This window comes from Haliotis rufescens, unplaced genomic scaffold (genome assembly GCF_023055435.1).
Source record: "Haliotis rufescens isolate VD_foot unplaced genomic scaffold, xgHalRufe1.0.p SCAF_40, whole genome shotgun sequence".
Taxonomy (NCBI): Eukaryota; Metazoa; Mollusca; class Gastropoda; order Lepetellida; family Haliotidae; genus Haliotis; species Haliotis rufescens.
Genome location: NW_025964113.1, coordinates 613,668 through 632,469, shown reverse-complemented (window position 1 = coordinate 632,469; position 18,802 = coordinate 613,668). Strand labels below are relative to the sequence as shown.

The following is an 18,802-nucleotide window of genomic DNA, read 5'->3' as shown; positions in this document are numbered from 1 at the left end:
TTCCTTAATCATGCCCAAAAGTGAGATGGGTATCTTTGATGTGGCAGAGCCTCCACGTGGTACCACCGGGCAACATGGACAACTACTGCATTAACTTATATTATGTTTATTATGTTAAATGAGGAGAAAGAGATCTTTTGTATTTTGTGTCTCTTTATAGATCTTCAGAATAGAACAGACAAAAATAAGTAGTTTTCCATGGCAAAATCAGCCACGTTTTTCTAATGATAATTGTTTATTCTTTTCAGATATTGTCTATTATACATGGAAATAAACTCTCAACAAAACAACATGGTAATGTGTAATATAAATGTGACTTCCTCCCTGCATGTGTATAGTGTGGTTCCTGCTTTGCTGTCAGCCTGTCACAGTCTGTCGAAGTATAGATGTCCACCTGCATGCTTACCCTAATATTAATGCTTGTGTTTCCTTTACACATTGCTTAGTGATCTATCTATTCTTTATTGTTTGCCTTTGCTATCATCATAATCCTACACATATTTTTAGAATATGGAATTATATGGACGCTGTAGACAGATTCATCACTAGGCTTTGTGTTTCACAGCATCCATTGGTGAATGGTACCTGAAACATCTTCACCCTTCACCCTTCACCCTTACTATATAGATATACCTGCTTTATGTATATATCCATTTATGCACTGCCATTCACTGGTCATTGGGAGGGTTTATTAATCATCTAATCTAGTTTGTCACTATCACAGTATTAACCATTTCAGATAAATCTGCACCTATTATAAACATGTCTGACAACACTTCCACACCTACCAAGCACCCACGTCTTGATGCTGACAGCCCTGGATGTTCTTCCGCCCCCACCGCACCACGGAAAAGCCTTCCTATGGATGCCAGTGTACAGCAGCTGCACAAAGACTTAGAACACTACATGAGTGCCACAAGGGCGGTTCTTGAACTCCCACAGCCCCAAGTGAAGTCTGCAGTAATGCTATTAAGCAAGATGGAGAATGTCAAGCAAAATGACATTGCCTGTGTGAGGCGAAGTGTCAACTCCTTAAGACAATCTTTGGAAGCAAGGGATAAAACCATATCATCCCTTCGAAATGAACTTGAAAAAGAGAAAAACCAAAATGCCCCCTGGGACGATATGGATTTAGATGTTGTCGATGATAACACAGCCAAGGACACTCCAGCTCCAGCTCCAGCTCCAGCTCCTAATGACGCTCCAGCTCCTAAGGACGCTCCAGCTCCTAAGGACACTTCAGCTCCAGCTTGCAATGACGCTCCAGCTCCTAAGGACACTTCAGCACCAGCTCGCAAGGACGCTCCAGCTCCTAAGGACACTTCAGCACCAGCTCGGAAGGACGCTCCAGCTCCTAAGGACACTTCAGCTCCAGCTCCTAAGGACACTTCAGCTCCAGCTCCTAAGGATGATGCATGAACATCATGCTACACTTATTGTGTCCATTATTTCACACCTTTTTCACATTTTAGTTTAGATTAACATTTAGTTAAGATTCACTTTTCTTGTACATGTTGACGGGAACATTTCTTTTTAGTGCATTACATATACTCCCTTTCTTAATAGTTTTTTTTTGCTACTACTTGTACTTGATATTGTTTGCTGCGATTTGTTATGTCTGTTCTTTATTGTTTACCTTTGCTATCATCATTGGTGAATGGTACCTGAAACATCTTCACCCTAACTTCATACTATATATGCCTTTACTTATATATCCATTTATGCACTGCCATTAACCGTATTATGTTTGGTTATGTATTATATGTGAGCAGATACTGTTCCAAGTATCTCAAAAATCTCTGTTTCACAAGATTGTTTTCAAATTAAATGTATAAATATATGTTGTTCTTTTGTATAACATTCTTTTTTCTTAGCAGTCTGAATTCCTAAATGTAAAATAACTGAAATTCATGTGAATGTCATGTCAATTTACAAGGATTTACAAGAGCAGTCATGCATTCAATGTAAGGTGGCAATTATCCTAATCTTTAAATATCTTCCTTAAACATGTTGCTTTCAATTTCTGGAGAACATTTTCTCCCGTGTAAGAGCACCTTACATTCAATACCTGACTGCTCTTACAATGTATTTGATGTTGAAATTAATAAAGTGGTTCATCCACAGATAACAGAAGATGAGGACGAAGTTTGACAGTCCGGCAAAACGTGCTGCAAAGAGGAGGGAACAGCAGAGACAGAAACGCCATAGCAAGGTATTTATCCATTTCATACAACAATACAATGTAGTGATAGTCCTCAAACTACACATAAGAATCATTTTGTTTCATTTTTCTCATTATAGAAGGAGGCAGGTGATGCACCAAGCAGGCCCCCCACATCAAAGGAGAAAAACACAACAGAACATTATAGTGCTAATGATAAGGTACTCTTACAAATAATTTTGTCAATATTTATATATTCAATGAAATATAACACAGTTTGAAATATTACATTTCCCTGTTTAATGTTTTAATATGTTTTGAAAATCTTTCAAAACTTTGACAAAAAAATTGTTTATTTTTGTTAATGAAAATTGATTGTGGATTTATTCTTCATACTGTTAATGCAAATTAATTGTGGATTTATTCTTCATACTGTATACATGTATTTCCTTTTTCATTTACAGTCAGATGATGTACATGTACCCTACCAGAGCAGCACATATTTGAATAAGACATCCAACAATCCTACAACAGAAAATAGGGTAGGATTTGTTTGGGTTATGATTAAAAGTGAATTGCTCGCATGCTTTATCAGAACTATATGCACTGTAAAATATTCATTTGAATATCTGTGACTGTTGCGTATAGAGTATGTTATTCGTGGGACATGTCACCAAGGACATCCCAAGTATGTCTCTGCTGCAGGGAAACAGTGCACTTGTGCCAGTTTAGTGTTCATCTTAAACTGCATCCTGGATGGAAACTTGCAATCATGGAGGCCAACTGATATGGATAACATCATCTGCCATGCATCATATCTCTATCTTGATATAGAAAGAACAGCTGACTATTTAATGATCACTGAGCTACCATCAAATATACAGTATAAAGAAACATTTTTCCACATTGATACATCAGATGCGATACGTGGTTCCTTGAACAGGAGAGTGAGTGAACCTCCTTTCCATACACTGAAAGATGCCTTAAGAGATATTTTTGCCTCTCACAATGCCATGTTTTTGACGATGGGAACAAATACTATGGCAATAGTAAAGAACTCGGGCGTGGGAGACAATTGCTATTACTTCTTTGACTCGCACTCCAGGAGCCCTTCAGGGTTTTGTAATGAGATAGGTACTAGTATTGTGATGAAATTCCACACTCTCAGTGCTCTTTGTGGGAGATTGAAAGCCTTTGGACGTTCACTGGGTGTACCTAATGCTCCATTTGAATGTACACCAGTATCTGTCTATGCAAGGAATTCAAGAAGTGAATCAGGAACTGTTTATATTCCACAAGTAACTTTTACAGAACTTCAGGCAAAATCTTTATCCTCGCTCTTTGCAGGTTTTGAAGGCTTGCAAAAATATTTTGCTCACAGACCTCAGGAAAATCGTTCAAATCGCAAACATCAGAAAGAAAAAGAACCTGAAACGACATGTTCTCAACATTTACCAAGCTATAACACTTCACGTAAAAGACAACGGAGGATTGAAAAAACGAAACACATGACAGAGTCTGAGAGAAGAGCTTGACAGAGAAAGAGACCGTATTAAGAAATTCAGGGAGAATCAGTATGCAAAAATGACAACACCAGAGAAAGCTGAAGTGCACGAAAAAGAAAGAAATCGAAAAAAAAGAACAACTAACTACATCCAAGAAGAATATGACGGGAACTGAAATCACTGCTAATAATGAACGAGAAAAAGACCGTAAGCAAGGACAAAGAAGAAGCCAACAATCTATAATGACAATACCAGAGAAAACAGAAATGCGAGAAACAGAAAAATATCGATTAAAAGAACACAGAACATGAATCAAGAAGAATATGACAGAAACTGAAATTACTGCTAATAATGAACGAGAAAAAGATCGTAAGCAAAGACAAAGAAGCCAACAATCTAAAATGACAATACCAGAGAAAATGACAATACCAGAGAAAACAGAAATGCGAGAAAAAGAAAAAATATCGATTAAAGAACACAGAACATGAACCAAGAAGAATATGACAGAAACTGAAATTACTGCCAATAATGAACGAGAAAAAGACCGTAAGCAAAGACAAAGAAGAAGCCAACAATCTAAAATCACAATACCAGAGAAAACAGAAATGGTAGAAAAAGAAAAAAATCGAATAAAAGAACACAGAACATCAACCAAGAAGAATATGACTGAAAGTAAGGCTAATAATACCAGAGAAAAGGACCGTGTTAAAAGATACAGTCAGGAACAAAATGAAAGCTTAGGCCAATCAGAAAGAGCAATGAAAAGATGAACCGAGGCTAAGCGGCGAAAGACAAGCCGACAACAAGCACAAAGTAAACTAAAAAAACAACCAGTTGAACCTGGACAACTCGATTATTTAACTCCTTCAGTAATGAACGATTTAGAGGCCTTCATAAAGCCATAAAATCGGACCCTGTGCACCCATGTGTTTTTTGTTCACGGTTGCTTTACAAGAGGTCTGTGAAATACAAGAAGGGACAATATTCAGGATCAAGAAACCTTAAGGACAAACTTCCAGATCAGACAGATGCTACTGAAGTACAGTATATATGCAAGTCATGTCATGGATCACTAAAAAAGAATAAAACACCTCCACAAGCAACCTGGAATGGATTACAACTGTCTCCAATTCCAAATGTAATGAAAGATCTATCACTTCTTGAATGTCACTTGATAAGCAAAATCCTGCCATTTATGAGCTCAGCATGGCATTAAAGGTTCTGTTGTGCTAGTACCTGCAGACCTTAGCAAAATCACTACAGCACTTCCAAGGACATTTTCTTCATCAGGATTGATAACATTGGCGTTGAAAAGAAGGTTGTCAGATGCACATTCGGTTCATAGACAATACATCAACCCAGAAAGGGTCAACATGGCTCTGCAGTACCTCCTTCAACACAATGCATTCTACCAAGATGTCACTGTTAATGGTATGTGGAAAGAGTTGTGCAAAGATCAAATCCTGATACTTGGACAGCTGTTACATCAGATCTGAACCAAGACAATGATGTTCATTGTGAATCAGATGTAACTGACAGTGAGGATGAAGTGGAAGCAGAGAACCCAATTGCAGTGTAACTTGAAACAAATAATAAGCGGTCCTTAAACAACATTACCTGTATGACACCAACATTCGGACCAGATATTGAGACAAATGAGTTGTTGAACATTGCCCCAGGAGAGGGGAATAAGCCAGTTTCTGTTTCAAAGGAGCCAAACTGGGAGGGGATGGCATTTCCTGGACTTTTTCCTGACGGCAAAGGGACATTCAATAACCCATAACTCCTCGTAGTGTACCAATCTCTGCAAAGAAGTATATTAATGCCCGTTTATTATCAATTGATAGTAGATGTGCAGAGAGCACTGAATACATTTTCCAGTCCTTGCATTGGTTATAAACCATGGCTCTGCAAAGTAACCTGAGTATAACTCAGAGAAAGAGAACAAACGAAACCCTAACTGCTTGACAGTTCCGAGATCCATCAAGACTACAGAGACTGATTTCAAACGATCAATTATTCTCGAGATTCGAGAACATCCGTGGCACACCGCAATATTGGCATGCTTTACAATTGGACATGCTGGCCAAGGTGAGACAATTGGGCCCATACACTTTTTTCCTAAATGGATCATCTGCTGAATTCCAATGGACAGAAGTAATACAAGAGATTGCACAGCAATATGGACAATGTTTCACTGATGCAGAGGTCAATGAAATGTCTTGGCAGACAAAGAGATCATGACTGCAACGGAATCCAGTGTCAGCTGCTCGACACATAGATTATATTTTTGAACAGCTCTGGGGAAAAATCATATTGAGTGGAAATCATCCTGTTGGTCAAATTCTAAATTATGATCGTGGCATTCAGATGCAAGGTCGCGGAACAGCTCATTGGCATGCTGCAGTACATGTAAAAGATGCCCCAAGACTTGATGTTCAATCAGATGAAGAAGTTGCATCTTTCATTGATAAACACATCTGCTGTTCTCTTCCAAATGGAACTGTAGACCCTGAACTTCATGAGCTTGTCAAGTCCCGACAAACCCATCATCATACTTCAAAATGTAAGAAAAATAAAAAAACAACATTGCAGATTTGGATTTCCCAAGCCACCATCTGGCAAGACATTTATCGCTAGAACATCGATTTCTGATGAAGACAAACTTGGTGAAAACTTGGCAAGAGAAACTCTGAGTAGAGTGATGAATGTCCTACAATCACAATTCTCTGGAACACTTCAAGATCTACTTGACGAAGCCGGAGTTACATTTGACCAGTACCAGTTTGCACTCAATAACAAATGCAAAAAGGTTTCTGTTATCACGAAGAGATTGCCGGATGAAACTAATGTGAATAACTACAACTACAACTACAACTACAACTACAAGTCATTCTTCGTGCCATTAGAAGTAACATGGACATTCAGTTTATCACAGATGTATGGGCATGTATCGCTTATTTGTGTTCATACATGTGTAAGCCTGAGCGAGCCATGTCTGAAAGCCAGCAAAGAATCTAATTCAAAACCTATCCGTGAACAACTCTTCAGCATTGGTCAGATCTTCCTCAAATCTCGGGAAGTATCAACACACGAAGCTATAATACGTCTTCTCCCCCTCTGTCTACGAAAATCTGATCTGGATGTTTCCTACATTTTAACTGACCTGAAAGAAAACCGAACTCGTCTCATGAAACCAATATCTGTCATTTCTTCACTGCATGGGGATGATGAAGATCTCTTTGTTGCTTCTACACATGACAAATATGCTTCAAGACCATACATTCTGGAGGACATATGTTTAGCAGAATTTTCTACAACATATACAAACGGTCAGAGGAGGAATGAAGAAGAAGAAGAAACAGAACAACCTGAAATTGACATGAACCTGGCAAATGCAACCATCACTCTACAGAACAACTTGGGAAAATTGAGGAAAAGAAAAAGACCTTCTATACTAAGATATCACTTTGTGTCAAGAGAAAAAGACAGTGAGTGCTACTACCACATATTTCTCCTCATGTACTTCCCATGGAGTGAAGAGGAATCCCTCCGACACAGAGATGGAACATACGAGAGTCGCTTCAAAGAGGTTCAAGATACTATTTGTGACACTATCCAGAAATATGAGCCTTTCTCCGCTGAGGTGGAAGATGTTGTACAGAATTTTGACCCAAATGAGGCCGATGAAGACATATGGAATTTTTACGGAGAACGTGAAAGAGATATTCTTGAGAACTCAGATATGCCAGATCCAAACTATGCTGCTCTTGACCCTGACAACATTGATCAACAACCTGAAGATCGATCACATGAACCATATGAAACTGAAAGAAATATCTCTATGCTTCCAGACATTGACTTCTTCTCTCTGATTTCTACACTCAACCGAAAACAGAAGATGCTCTTCCAATTCATATATGAGTGGGCTGTGCACATTAAACATGGATCAACGTCAAGACCTTTCCATATTTTTCTGAGCGGAGAAGGAGCGACTGGCAAGAGTCATTTAGTACATGCGGTCAGCCATTGTGTGACTAGAACATTAAGAGAGGCAGGTAGTGACCCTGACAAACCAACTGTACTGATTACAGCTCCTACAGGAAAGGCTGCAACGAACATCAATGGCACAACCTTGCATAGTGCATTTCCACTACCAATTAGAGACAATTTTGCCAAAGAGTACAAGAAGCCATCTTCAGAGCATTTAGCAAAACTTCACAACAGATATGCTAATTTGAAACTGCTAATCATTGATGAGATTTCAATGGTGGGAGGGAGTACATTAGAGAATTTGTCTTTGGCTCTTCAGAACAGAGGGTGCCCTTTGGTGGATTGTCCCTTCTTGTGGTTGGAGATCTTCTACAGCTTAACCCAGTCGGAGATAGAGCAGTATTCAAATCATCAACCAATGATTATCAAGCTCTATATGGCTCTTTGTGGAAAAGACATTACAGTCTCCATGAGTTAAATAAAGTGATCAGGTAGAGAGGTGACCCTTTGTTCAGAGATGTACTTTCAAGGTTTCGAACTGGATCAGTCACAGAATAGGACATTAACATCTTGAAAAACAGTGAGTGTACAACTGAACCTCCAGAAGATGCCATTCGCTCATTTATCACCAACAAAAAGGCTGATGATTACAACAGATCCAAGATAAGTCAGTTTCACAATACCATCACAATCAAGGCTCATGATTCATCAAAGGACTTGATAACACGGTCAGATGTTTTCATACAGACAAGAAACATTCATGAATCTGGAAATTTTCCTGATGAGTTATCAGTCGCATTAGGGGCACGATTCATGCTCACGAAGAATATAAACACAGCTGATATGCTTGTTAATGGAACAATTGGAGCTGTCGTCAGGCTTGATATACCCCAGAGAGATCCGCTAAGTGGTGTCATCTATGTGCAGTTTGATAATGAACAGGCAGGAGCACAAGCTAGAAGAGGAAACCCTCCGAACCTTAAAGATGCAACTCAAATTAGGGCTGTTACAGCAAGATTCTTTGTGGCACAAACTAAGATAGTTGCAGTGGAACGCAAACAGTTTCAAGGGATATAAGCTTGGGCAGTCACTGTACACAAATCTCAGGGAAGTACATACACCTCCATGGTAGGGGACCTCTCAACCCAGAAAAACACTCCAATTATGCAGGGCCTTGTCTATACTATGCTCAGTAGAGTCACATCTCGAGAAGGACTTTCTCTACGTGGTTTTGATCCAAAGAAGATTAAGGTCAACAAGGATGCCCTCGAAGAAATGGATAGACTAAGAGAAGAGAATTTGTTTAATTGGTTACCACCAATACTCAACATGCCCCCAGATGGTCTTCTTGTTGGACACTTGGACATCAGAGGCTTCTACAGTCACTACCGTCATCTCCTTTCAGAACAGTTTACCACGATCATGTCAGTGTTGTGTCTGTCTGAAACTCACATTCAACAGGAAATGATTCACAGGTACAATCAAATCCCATCTCATTCACTTCTGAACCATGTATCTGCACATGGTGTGTCAATGCTCATCAAAACAGAACTTACTTTCACTCATCTTCACTGTGACACCTCTCTGGAACTGATTGCCACACATATCAATGACTCTACAAAGCCTGTTCTGGTTGTGTCAGTGTATAGACCCCCAGGTGCAATGAGAAACTTTCTCCATCTGCTGGAAGAAGCTCTTTGTCAACTTCCATGGAGAGATAATGTTACTGTTTTGACTGGAGACTTCAATATGAACAATCATACTAAGCTGTGTGACATGCTGATGAAGTTTAATCTTCATCTTGTTCAAGGAACTCATAGAAGTACTCACATTCAGGGAGGTCACTTAGATCTGATATTCACAAACAGCACCTGTGTGGAACCTACAGACCCAGCACCAGTATACTTCACAGACCACTTTCTGGTGTGGGTGAAGATGTAACAGTTTGGTGTGCATGAACTTGTTATGGAGTATGATTATGGTTTTGTAACTAATTTGATGTTAATTGTGTCCTATGAAAAACAATAAGAGAATTCTGCCTTTTTTTTTTTTCTGTGTCATGTTGTTATGCAAATATGACAGACATGTCTCTATATGAGCAGCCATGAGCCGATTTGATTTGCAGGAATTTGGGTAATTATTTCTAATGGTACGACAAAAAGTTCCATGGAGGTATCTAACACAGAAAATAATATTATTCAAAAGGAATAAAATATTTGGAAAAAAACACATATCGCATAAGGCGGCGGGGGACATTTCGTCACTTTGTAACAAATACTTGTCATAATTGTATTCACGAAAACAATTCTTTACTTTACTTTAATTCACCCCGAGGTCATAAACCAAAACGAGGAGCTTTCAGACAAGCGTGCCTCTGCCAAAACACATATTGTTACTGGGCAATCAAAACATGTGACGGAAACTAAAACACTTTAGCTACTCACATCACTTGACAATGGTTTTTTTAACCATTAACAGTGTTTCCACGATGGTTGTCATTCAGGTTCCAGATGTAGGCAAGACGAATACGACCCGTGAAGATCCGGGGTAGAACAGGTCTTCAGCAACCCATGCTTGCCGTAAAAGGCGACTACGCTTGTCGTTAGAGGCGACTAACGGGATCGGGTGGTCAGACTCGGTGACTTGGTTGATGCATGTCATCGGTCCCAGTTGCGTGGATCGATGCTCATGTTGTCAATCACTGGATTGTCTGGTCCAGACTCGATTATTTACAGACCGCCGTCATATAGCTGGAATATTGCTGAGTGCGGCGTTAAACAACAAACCAAACCAAACCAAAACGAGGAGCTTTCAGACAAGCGTGCCTCTGCCAAAACACATATTGTTACTGGGCAATCAAAACATGTGACGGAAACTAAAACACTTTAGCTACTCACATCACTTGACAATGGGTTTTTTAACCATTAACAGTGTTTCCACGATGGTTGTCATTCAGGTTCCAGATGTAGGCAAGACGAATACGACCCGTGAAGATCCGGGGTAGAACAGGTCTTCAGCAACCCATGCTTGCCGTAAAAGGCGACTACGCTTGTCGTTAGAGGCGACTAACGGGATTGGATGGTCAGGCTCGCTGATTTGAATGAATCATGTCATCGATCCCAATTGCTTGGATCGATGTTCATGATGTAAATCACTGGATTGTCTGGTCCAGACTCGATTATTTACAGACCGCCGTCATATAGCTGGAATATTGCTGGGTGCGGCGTTAAACAACAAACAAACAAACAAGACGAATACGACTACAACACTGTTGAAATCTCCGATTGCCCTGGTTTTTTGAGAAATGCTACTCATAAACTGCAAATATGCCGTACACCACAGGATTTCGTTTGGCGCCGTGATTACCTTGAGTGTATTATAACATTGCTCTTATTCATCACGACAAATGTATTTCCTTCTCGTCCAGAAAATACAATCATAGGGAATAAACCTGTCTTTGAATCGTTTGATGGATATTTACCATTAAAACCTACGCTCTTGTCAAACGGCTCACGTGGGTGGGTCTTTGCACGCCACGTCACTGGTTTACGCATTTACCAATGAAATGTGTGTGTTATCATGACGTCATATTGCCTCGTCTGATCACTCGTATAAGCTCCGCCTACTAAGAGTGCTTTTTGTAACATCATATGTAAATCAATTTAAAAGGCGTGAAATTTTGGGTTTCAAGGAAGGGATGTTCTTTTGGATTCTTAGCACAGGGTAGCACGGTTTTTATGTTAAATATATTGGACTGTACAGTCGAACTGTAAGAACTGTATGTAACTGATTCCAAGATGTTATGACTGAGTGAATGAATGTTGTTTTACGCCACAAGACTGCCTCTGCATCATCGTTTCTGTGTCAGAGACAAACTAGATGTTGACAGCATTGGCAACATAACACGCCGTTGTTGCACAGTTAACCAGGTCCCCCACGAGATACTATCTTCCCCAGGAATACCTGTGTAGAACAAAGCCGAAACTATTGTCAGTACCTGGCTGTATATTCACATTGATTTTCATGCGCATGATTAACAATAAATGTTTGCATGTTTTAATTACTAATATGTAAATCGGGGTTTCCTGACTAACAGGGTTTCACTGTATTAGTTTGGTAAAAATATTAAATTTATTAAAATATTTAATAATTTATTTCCAGTGCCAACTAGACTGTTATTATACTCAACTGTTTCCATTTCGTTGAATTGTGTTTGCCATTTCCCTTCCGGTAGATTAAAAAAATATTTCATTATATCATTAAATTAAAATATTTCTCAGATCATGAAGGACTAATAACCATTTAGATATTTCTTAGATTATGTCACGATTCTCACCAACTGCTTTCATACGTTTTCCGAGGATAGAATGCCACATGTACTCTCGTCGACGATAATAAGAAAAGCAATCCACAGGGTCTTACGTAAGCGATATATCCAGTGGAGACAATTTGAGATCATATCTTACAAGCCTAAAATCATTTTATATTACAATGCACCACTTACCTCCCGGACGTTTGGAACGCTTGTATGAACAGATCACGCTTTTACATCATGTAACACGAACACCAAAGACGGACATGGAACACCTGCAATCTTCCCTTTTTGGGAGTGATTCATAAACACATGCTCATGCTGTAGTCGGAATCGTACAACGGACTCCACTTTAAGCAGAGAATTCTTATGATTATGGACAATTTGTAGCTTATATTTATCAGTTATTAGTCTCCAAGACCCTGGAGAATTTATTACAAAATGAGTCCAACTCAAGTCTAGTCCAGATTGCCTCAGCTCTAGGATTAAAGATTGTTCTGGGCTCATTGAGTATTGTTATATTTTTTGCTGTGATACATTTACTTCTCAATATTTGATCGAAATACTTATTTCTTCGACTATTTAAATGTTACATACATTAGACGTATTAATTATTTATATTTGGTGTCACTAAGAAATATCCTCATCCAAAGATGAGCACATTGTATGATCGATACAACGCTGATCATGAAGCAATCTACATTTTCAAGTCTTATGTGTATTGAAGTAGACTTTTCCAAAGTCTTTCTTCGTCTCAGGTGTGGTGAGGTGGAATGAGGATTTTGTACGCCGCGTTCAAGATTATTGCCTTTATATGGCGACGTGCATGTACTAGTCCTGACTTAAGCCGGTTTTAAAGTGCTTGCCCATTGAGATACCATGAAGCAGTTTTAACATGAAGTCATTTCTGGAGATTCGAACATGCGCTCGCAACTTGATGACGTCGTAAATAGGCTGACGTTATTTTTAAGAGTGAAGCGTCAAGTGAGTTGTCCCTGCAGATAAATGCAATGGCCGAACGATCGCACCCAAAAGTGGGTGTGTTATGACAATCGGTATAGGGAGAAAAGGTATAGATCATTGACATGAAAATTGTGAGAATATCAGGGAAATACCAACCTTAACCCCCTCTTCATAAAATGGACTTGTCTGACATTACCGAGGTCAGAATGTGTTCCGGGAGTATTTATATTTAAAAACGGGTGGGTGACAAGCTTTTTCTGTATCATTGATAAACGATGATAAGTTATGCAATACATTATAGTTTGTCGCTTACATAACAATACAAGACATGCTTATTTATGGACATTCAGAAAATTTGCTTGGAATATTGCGCTTTCGTATTGCTTTATAATAACCAAATATAAGCAGTATGTGATATTCATCTTCGACATTTTTATAATAACAATATTCACGTTTTAATTCAATGTTGTTACATTTTCTTTTATGAAACTAAAGATCATAGCAGCATCGAAACTCTGATAATGGCGGTCTAAGTTTAATCATAATTTAAAATGGGGTTTAGACTGTGAATACGTTAAAGTGCATTCGCCATTCGTTAAATGTTCACTCCAATTTTGTTGGAAGCTATCTTAGCCCTTTTGGTGTACAAGAGCTAAACACGCACCATCATTCCCACCTCTTTGCTCAAACCTTGCCATCATCATCTATTTATGAAGGTATGACACATGAACAATGGACGCATACTTCTGTAGATTGTTACAACACATTGTCTTGAAAAGATGACGTGTGTAAAGCGTTCCATCTAGTAACATCAGCTAAATCCGTCCCCCTGAACACACATACCATGATGCTGCCGTCACACTTGCACGATCTCTGATTCTTTCCTGCCTTGATTACTGCAACAGCTTGCTGGCAAGAACATCCAAGGAAGGCAATAGAAATATCCAGAAAATTCAAAGTTCAGCCGCTAGAGTCATACCGAGATCACATCGCAGAAAATGTATCTCACCTGAGCAAATTCTTTGCACTGACTGCTTGTTTGAGGGCGTGTTGAAATTAAGATATACGCGATATACGAGTAGCTAAAGGAAACCACCCATGATGGCCTCGATGATCTGAAACAGTGTAATACGCCCACAAGACCTCTGCACAAAAAACAACATGGCACTTCAGCAGCTTAGCTTATTAATTATCTTCCTCTATCACTGAATACAACATGTTAGGACTTTAGATTCATGATTAACCTCTTCAATTAGTACATATTGATCAGTGTGGAGTCAGTCGCAAAATAAACTATAATTTTTAATTAATTAAACCCACCCAGAATGTGAAGACTCCCCAACAGTGAAGCCTTCTGCATTAACCAGGTCGTCAGAAGGGCTGTATTCCTGGCAGCAAACACGGGTACTCTCCCAGTTTCACATTGGAAGGTAGTAAACCTAAGGCACCGAGAACAATGGGGAGTCGGACAAAATAGTACTTGGGATGCAAGCGTGACATTTCGAAAGCGAGGTCTGCATATTTGCCATATTTTTCCTGAATCTTGTCATTGACATAAGTGGCAAACGGGACAGAAAATCCATGATATAAATGATTTCATTGGATTTATCAAAAAGGACAAGATCAGGTTTGTTGGCCGGGATAGGACTAAGGCTGTATATGGGCCTATTCCAAAGAATTTTGTATTTATCATTTTCCATGACGCCCTCTACATATTCTGGATCGTACCATGGATGGACATCTGTGTCAAAACCACAAGCATGGCGAAGACGGAAATAAAATGATCCATCATGGCGCTTAAGATACTGTGTTGAAATCCGCTGACAAGATTTTGGACAGTGTCATCAAATTTATTGCATATTTTACATTTTGTATTTTACATTTTGATTAAAAAATCACACATTGACGGTTTCGAGTGGGCAAACAGAAAGCCTTCTGTTTCACTTTTCAGGCCAGCCGACTTCATCCAAGCGAAGGACTCCGTAGGGCTGCTGATCCTCTCGAGACACTACATGAACTCGATGTAGTGGTCGTTCAGATAACCACCTCTTGAGTCTGGGCCGAGCTGATATGGCACTTCACTTCTGTACCGCCCAGCAGTACAGAACCATCAATAAAATCAACATTGACATTGAGATTTTGTCCCACATCCTTGGAATATGAAAGAATATGAAAGGACTGGTACAGCATACATATTTGTAGCTTTAACATTATTGCGAGCGTTCAGCTCAGAACTCCATATTTTCTTAAGTCTACATTTGTAGGTCATTCCGTTTAATGAATGAGTACAGATACTAGTTGTTTCGTTGTGGTTTAACGTCACTCAGGGACAACGTGCTGACTTAGACTGGGGTTGAAATATGTATCAGTTTACATAATCATAGGTTGCTGGGGACCTAATATTATATTCTAAACCGTAATCCGCTCAGGGGAACACAGACTATGACTGATAAGAAAGCTGATTCAACGTTTGTATAGAAACGTTATGTGGAAATTTTTTACATACGTCGTGTCATTTATAACAAAGCCGTTTTGTGTATAAAACATGGTTGTTGATCGATCTTAATGAAAAGAATTCCACTGCAACTTTATAGGCAGTCTGATGTATGTATGCTCAGTGTTATAAGACTCGTTGCAAACATGATCGATAGATAGAGTCTTTTAGGTTGTGAAACGCGTATTTCGAGATTACAAGGTGTAATCGTACTTACATTTTGCAGTCATCAAGTTGATATTTTTTAAATTTCTGTCTGTATCATATTTAATCGCTTTGCAAGATTAACGTGTACAATTTCGTGTTCGCAGTGTACAGTTCTTTCTGATTTAAAGAGAAGTTAAAGAGAAAGCACTAAGTTTGACTTACTCAGTCCAACTGTGTATTTACGAAAAAGGTCACGCAGATAATAAGATCTACATATATAACGTCTCTTTTCAACTTTCAAGAGAGCAGTCAAGATTCATCTCGAACGAACCATTTATAATCCCAATTGCATGGGTCGATGCTCATGGTGTCAATCACTGGATTGTCTGGTCCGACTCGATTATTTACAGACCGCCGTCATATATCTGGAATATTGCTGAGTGCGGCGCTAAACAACAAACAACCAAAACAATCATTTCCACTAGCACCCACGTCAGATAAATGCCCTCAATCGTGATGTATTGCCATCCAAGAAACAGAGACGTTTCTATTATCAGTATTAGTGCATGCACATATAAAGGAAAGACTGAAAATTACTCACGATTTTTGCAGATTGTTTTTGTACAGTTATTTAACACGCTTGTCTTGTTTAGGAAACATGACCCAGTGATCCTATTAGATATTGTTTCCATGACGTTGTCGTAGAACAAAAGGTACATTGCAAAATTTAACACATGATTTCAAGTAATCGAGTACTCGTTTCCACCGCTGTACGGGGAAAGTACAATGGCGATGTCATTTGTTGCTTAGTGTTGAAAGGACGGTGTCGCACAGTGTCCCTTCTAGGATTCACAACTGAGGACTCAGTGTAAGTGTACATATGAAGGTACGTAATAATAAATATCACGAATCCTTATATTATCACTAATAGGCAGTGTTGTGATGAATTACAATTGTCCCTGAAATTTAGGTGTCATTACATGATAGAAATACGTTTTTCAAATGCAAAAATGTATTAATGTATAAAAAATGTATATCTTTATGATGTATTTACACGGGAACAGGAAAGCCATGTGTTTTCTCACTTGACTATATCGTTCAATACCAACAATTGAGGAGACACATAAGACACATAAGGAGTTGGTATATTCGAGTTAACATATATAGGGAGTAGGCCTGACATATTGCTTTACGTATGTATGTTGGTTATACCAGTACAAACAGGGCTGGGCGGTGGGTTAGCAAAGCGGTCAAAGCTAGCGTTCGCTCGTTACGCCGAAGGCCCGGGTTGGATTTCAAACATGGGTGCAATCTGTGAATCCCATTTCTGATATCACGCGCCCTGACATTGCTGGACATATTGCTTAAAGAGGCGTAAAAGCATAGCATTACTCGCTCACTCACTCATCACGAATACAGCACATGATTCGTTTAGAATTAGATAAAACTTTTAGTGTACGAAGGTTGATGGCTGGAAGTTACTCAGACATGTACGTATGTATTCATGCGTCACAAAATGACGGGTATATTGTATACCCGTCATGAGCACACAATGTCATTTAGAAAGTGGTCAAATAACAAATGTTATATTTGGGATAACGCTTTCTTTGTATAGTACAGATTCTAGTACTTTTTGGGGGGTCGATTCAAACTCAATGTTCTGACTCAGTGTGTGGGTGGAATCGTATCTAAACGTATAACGTTGTCTTCGTGTGCTTATGTCTCTGGAGGACCCCATAACTGAGATAAATATAGTGGCGAATAATAGAAGTACAAGACAATAGGGTATATGGTCAACACAACGTAATGGAAAAGATCTCCGGGCTTTCAAACGTTCCTCGACTTAAGCATTGAATAAATAATTAAAATATGTTTGTGAACTTATACATGAAAGTAATGGTACCAGATAAGACCTTTTCCCCGCTGGATCACGTCTAGCTGTGTCATTTCATGGTCAACTGGGTGTTTGATATAAGAAGAAAATGGCCTGGATGAAATCCCATAGCAGCAACAAAAACCCGATTCATGAGGCACTGTCTACAAGATCAAATACTGCTGTAAACAAGCATACGTCTGAGACATGAAGACCCCTCAACATCCGCATCACAGAACAGCACAGACCAACGACTAACATACAGACAGATTAATTCAGCGTAAGGTCTTCGGCCCAAAATACAATAATTTGTATGATAATCTGTTTACTGCAAGCTTAAATACAATACACCTTCTTATATATATCTGGTTTGTCTCAACACTTGAACTTTATAAAGAAATAAGGCTATGTTGAATACAACTTCATATTTTTTTGTCTGTAGCAAATTATTAAATTAGTTCATTGTTGGAGTTTCATGATTTAAGTTCTAACGGAGCAGACTGTAGTACGGAAGCGTAGTAGGGCCACGGTGAAGTTTTTTTGCCTAAGTATCTCCTACGTAGTACTTATTATCTTCTACGTAGGACTTAGTATCTCCTACGTAGGACTTCGTATCTCCTACGTAGGACTTAGTATGGCCTAGAAATACTATCTCCTACGTAGGACTTCGAATGGACTAGAATAACTATCTCCTACGTAGGACTTAGTATCTCCTACGTGGGCGATAGGAAGTCCTACGTAGGAGATACTAAGTCCTACGTAGGAGATATTAAGTCCTACGTAGGAGATAGTGATTCTAGGCCATACTAAGTCCTGCGTAAGAGATAGTAAGTCCTACGTAGGAGATAGTAAGTCCTACGTAGGAGATAGTAAGTCCTACGTAGGAGATAATAAGTCCTACGTAGGAGATAATAAGTCCTACGTAGGAGATACTTAGACAAAACAATTTCACCGTGGCCCTACTACGCTTCCGTGCTGTAGCGTTGACGACATAGGATTAGATGATATTCATAATCAAGACCCTAAAACCGCCGTCTCAGGTAACGAACATAACTACAGATACCTGCTTCGGGACCAGCTCAATCGCCCTTGTCACAATCTGAGGGGCGGTCGGGTAGCCTAGTGGTTAAAGCGTTCGCTCGTCACGCCGAAGACCCGGGTTCGATTCCCGACATGGGTACAATGTGTGAAGCCCATTTCTGGTGTCCCCCGCCGAAATATTGCTGGAATATTGCTAAAAGCGGCGTTAAACCATACCCACTCACAATCTGAAAAATCTAAACATACAGTATTAATTACATACTAAAGCCTACCTTCAACGGAGATCAGTGATTGTTCAGCCCATCGGAGGACT

The 18,802-nt window shown here is 39.3% G+C and overlaps 2 protein-coding genes across 2 annotated transcripts; both read left to right on the top strand.

Annotated features, from left to right (window-relative positions):
- Window positions 1–762: 762 nt before the first annotated feature.
- On the top strand, window positions 763–1,419 carry LOC124140338 (nischarin-like). The gene has a single exon (XM_046507877.1). It carries the CDS (start codon window positions 763–765, stop codon window positions 1,417–1,419), a length of 657 nt encoding a protein of 218 aa, XP_046363833.1.
- Window positions 1,420–2,134: 715 nt separating this feature from the next.
- LOC124112461 lies at window positions 2,135–8,137 on the top strand. The gene is made up of 5 exons (XM_048382692.1): window positions 2,135–2,212; window positions 2,302–2,382; window positions 2,626–2,703; window positions 6,037–6,232; window positions 6,411–8,137. Exons 1-5 carry the CDS (start codon window positions 2,135–2,137, stop codon window positions 8,135–8,137), a joined length of 2,160 nt encoding a protein of 719 aa, XP_048238649.1.
- Window positions 8,138–18,802: the final 10,665 nt, after the last annotated feature.

What these genes read in the sequence shown, in the direction of transcription:
- LOC124112461 (XM_048382692.1), top strand. Translation starts at nt 2,135, where the DNA reads ATGAGGACGAAGTTTGACAGTCCGGCAAAACGTGCTGCAAAGAGGAGG. An exon ending in GACAGAAACGCCATAGCAAG is followed by an intron (nt 2,213 to 2,301) that starts GTATTTATCCAT and finishes TTCTCATTATAG; the next exon opens with AAGGAGGCAGGTGATGCACC. An exon ending in ATCCTACAACAGAAAATAGG is followed by an intron (nt 2,704 to 6,036) that starts GTAGGATTTGTT and finishes CGTGGCATTCAG; the next exon opens with ATGCAAGGTCGCGGAACAGC.
- LOC124140338 (XM_046507877.1), top strand. Translation starts at nt 763, where the DNA reads ATGTCTGACAACACTTCCACACCTACCAAGCACCCACGTCTTGATGCT.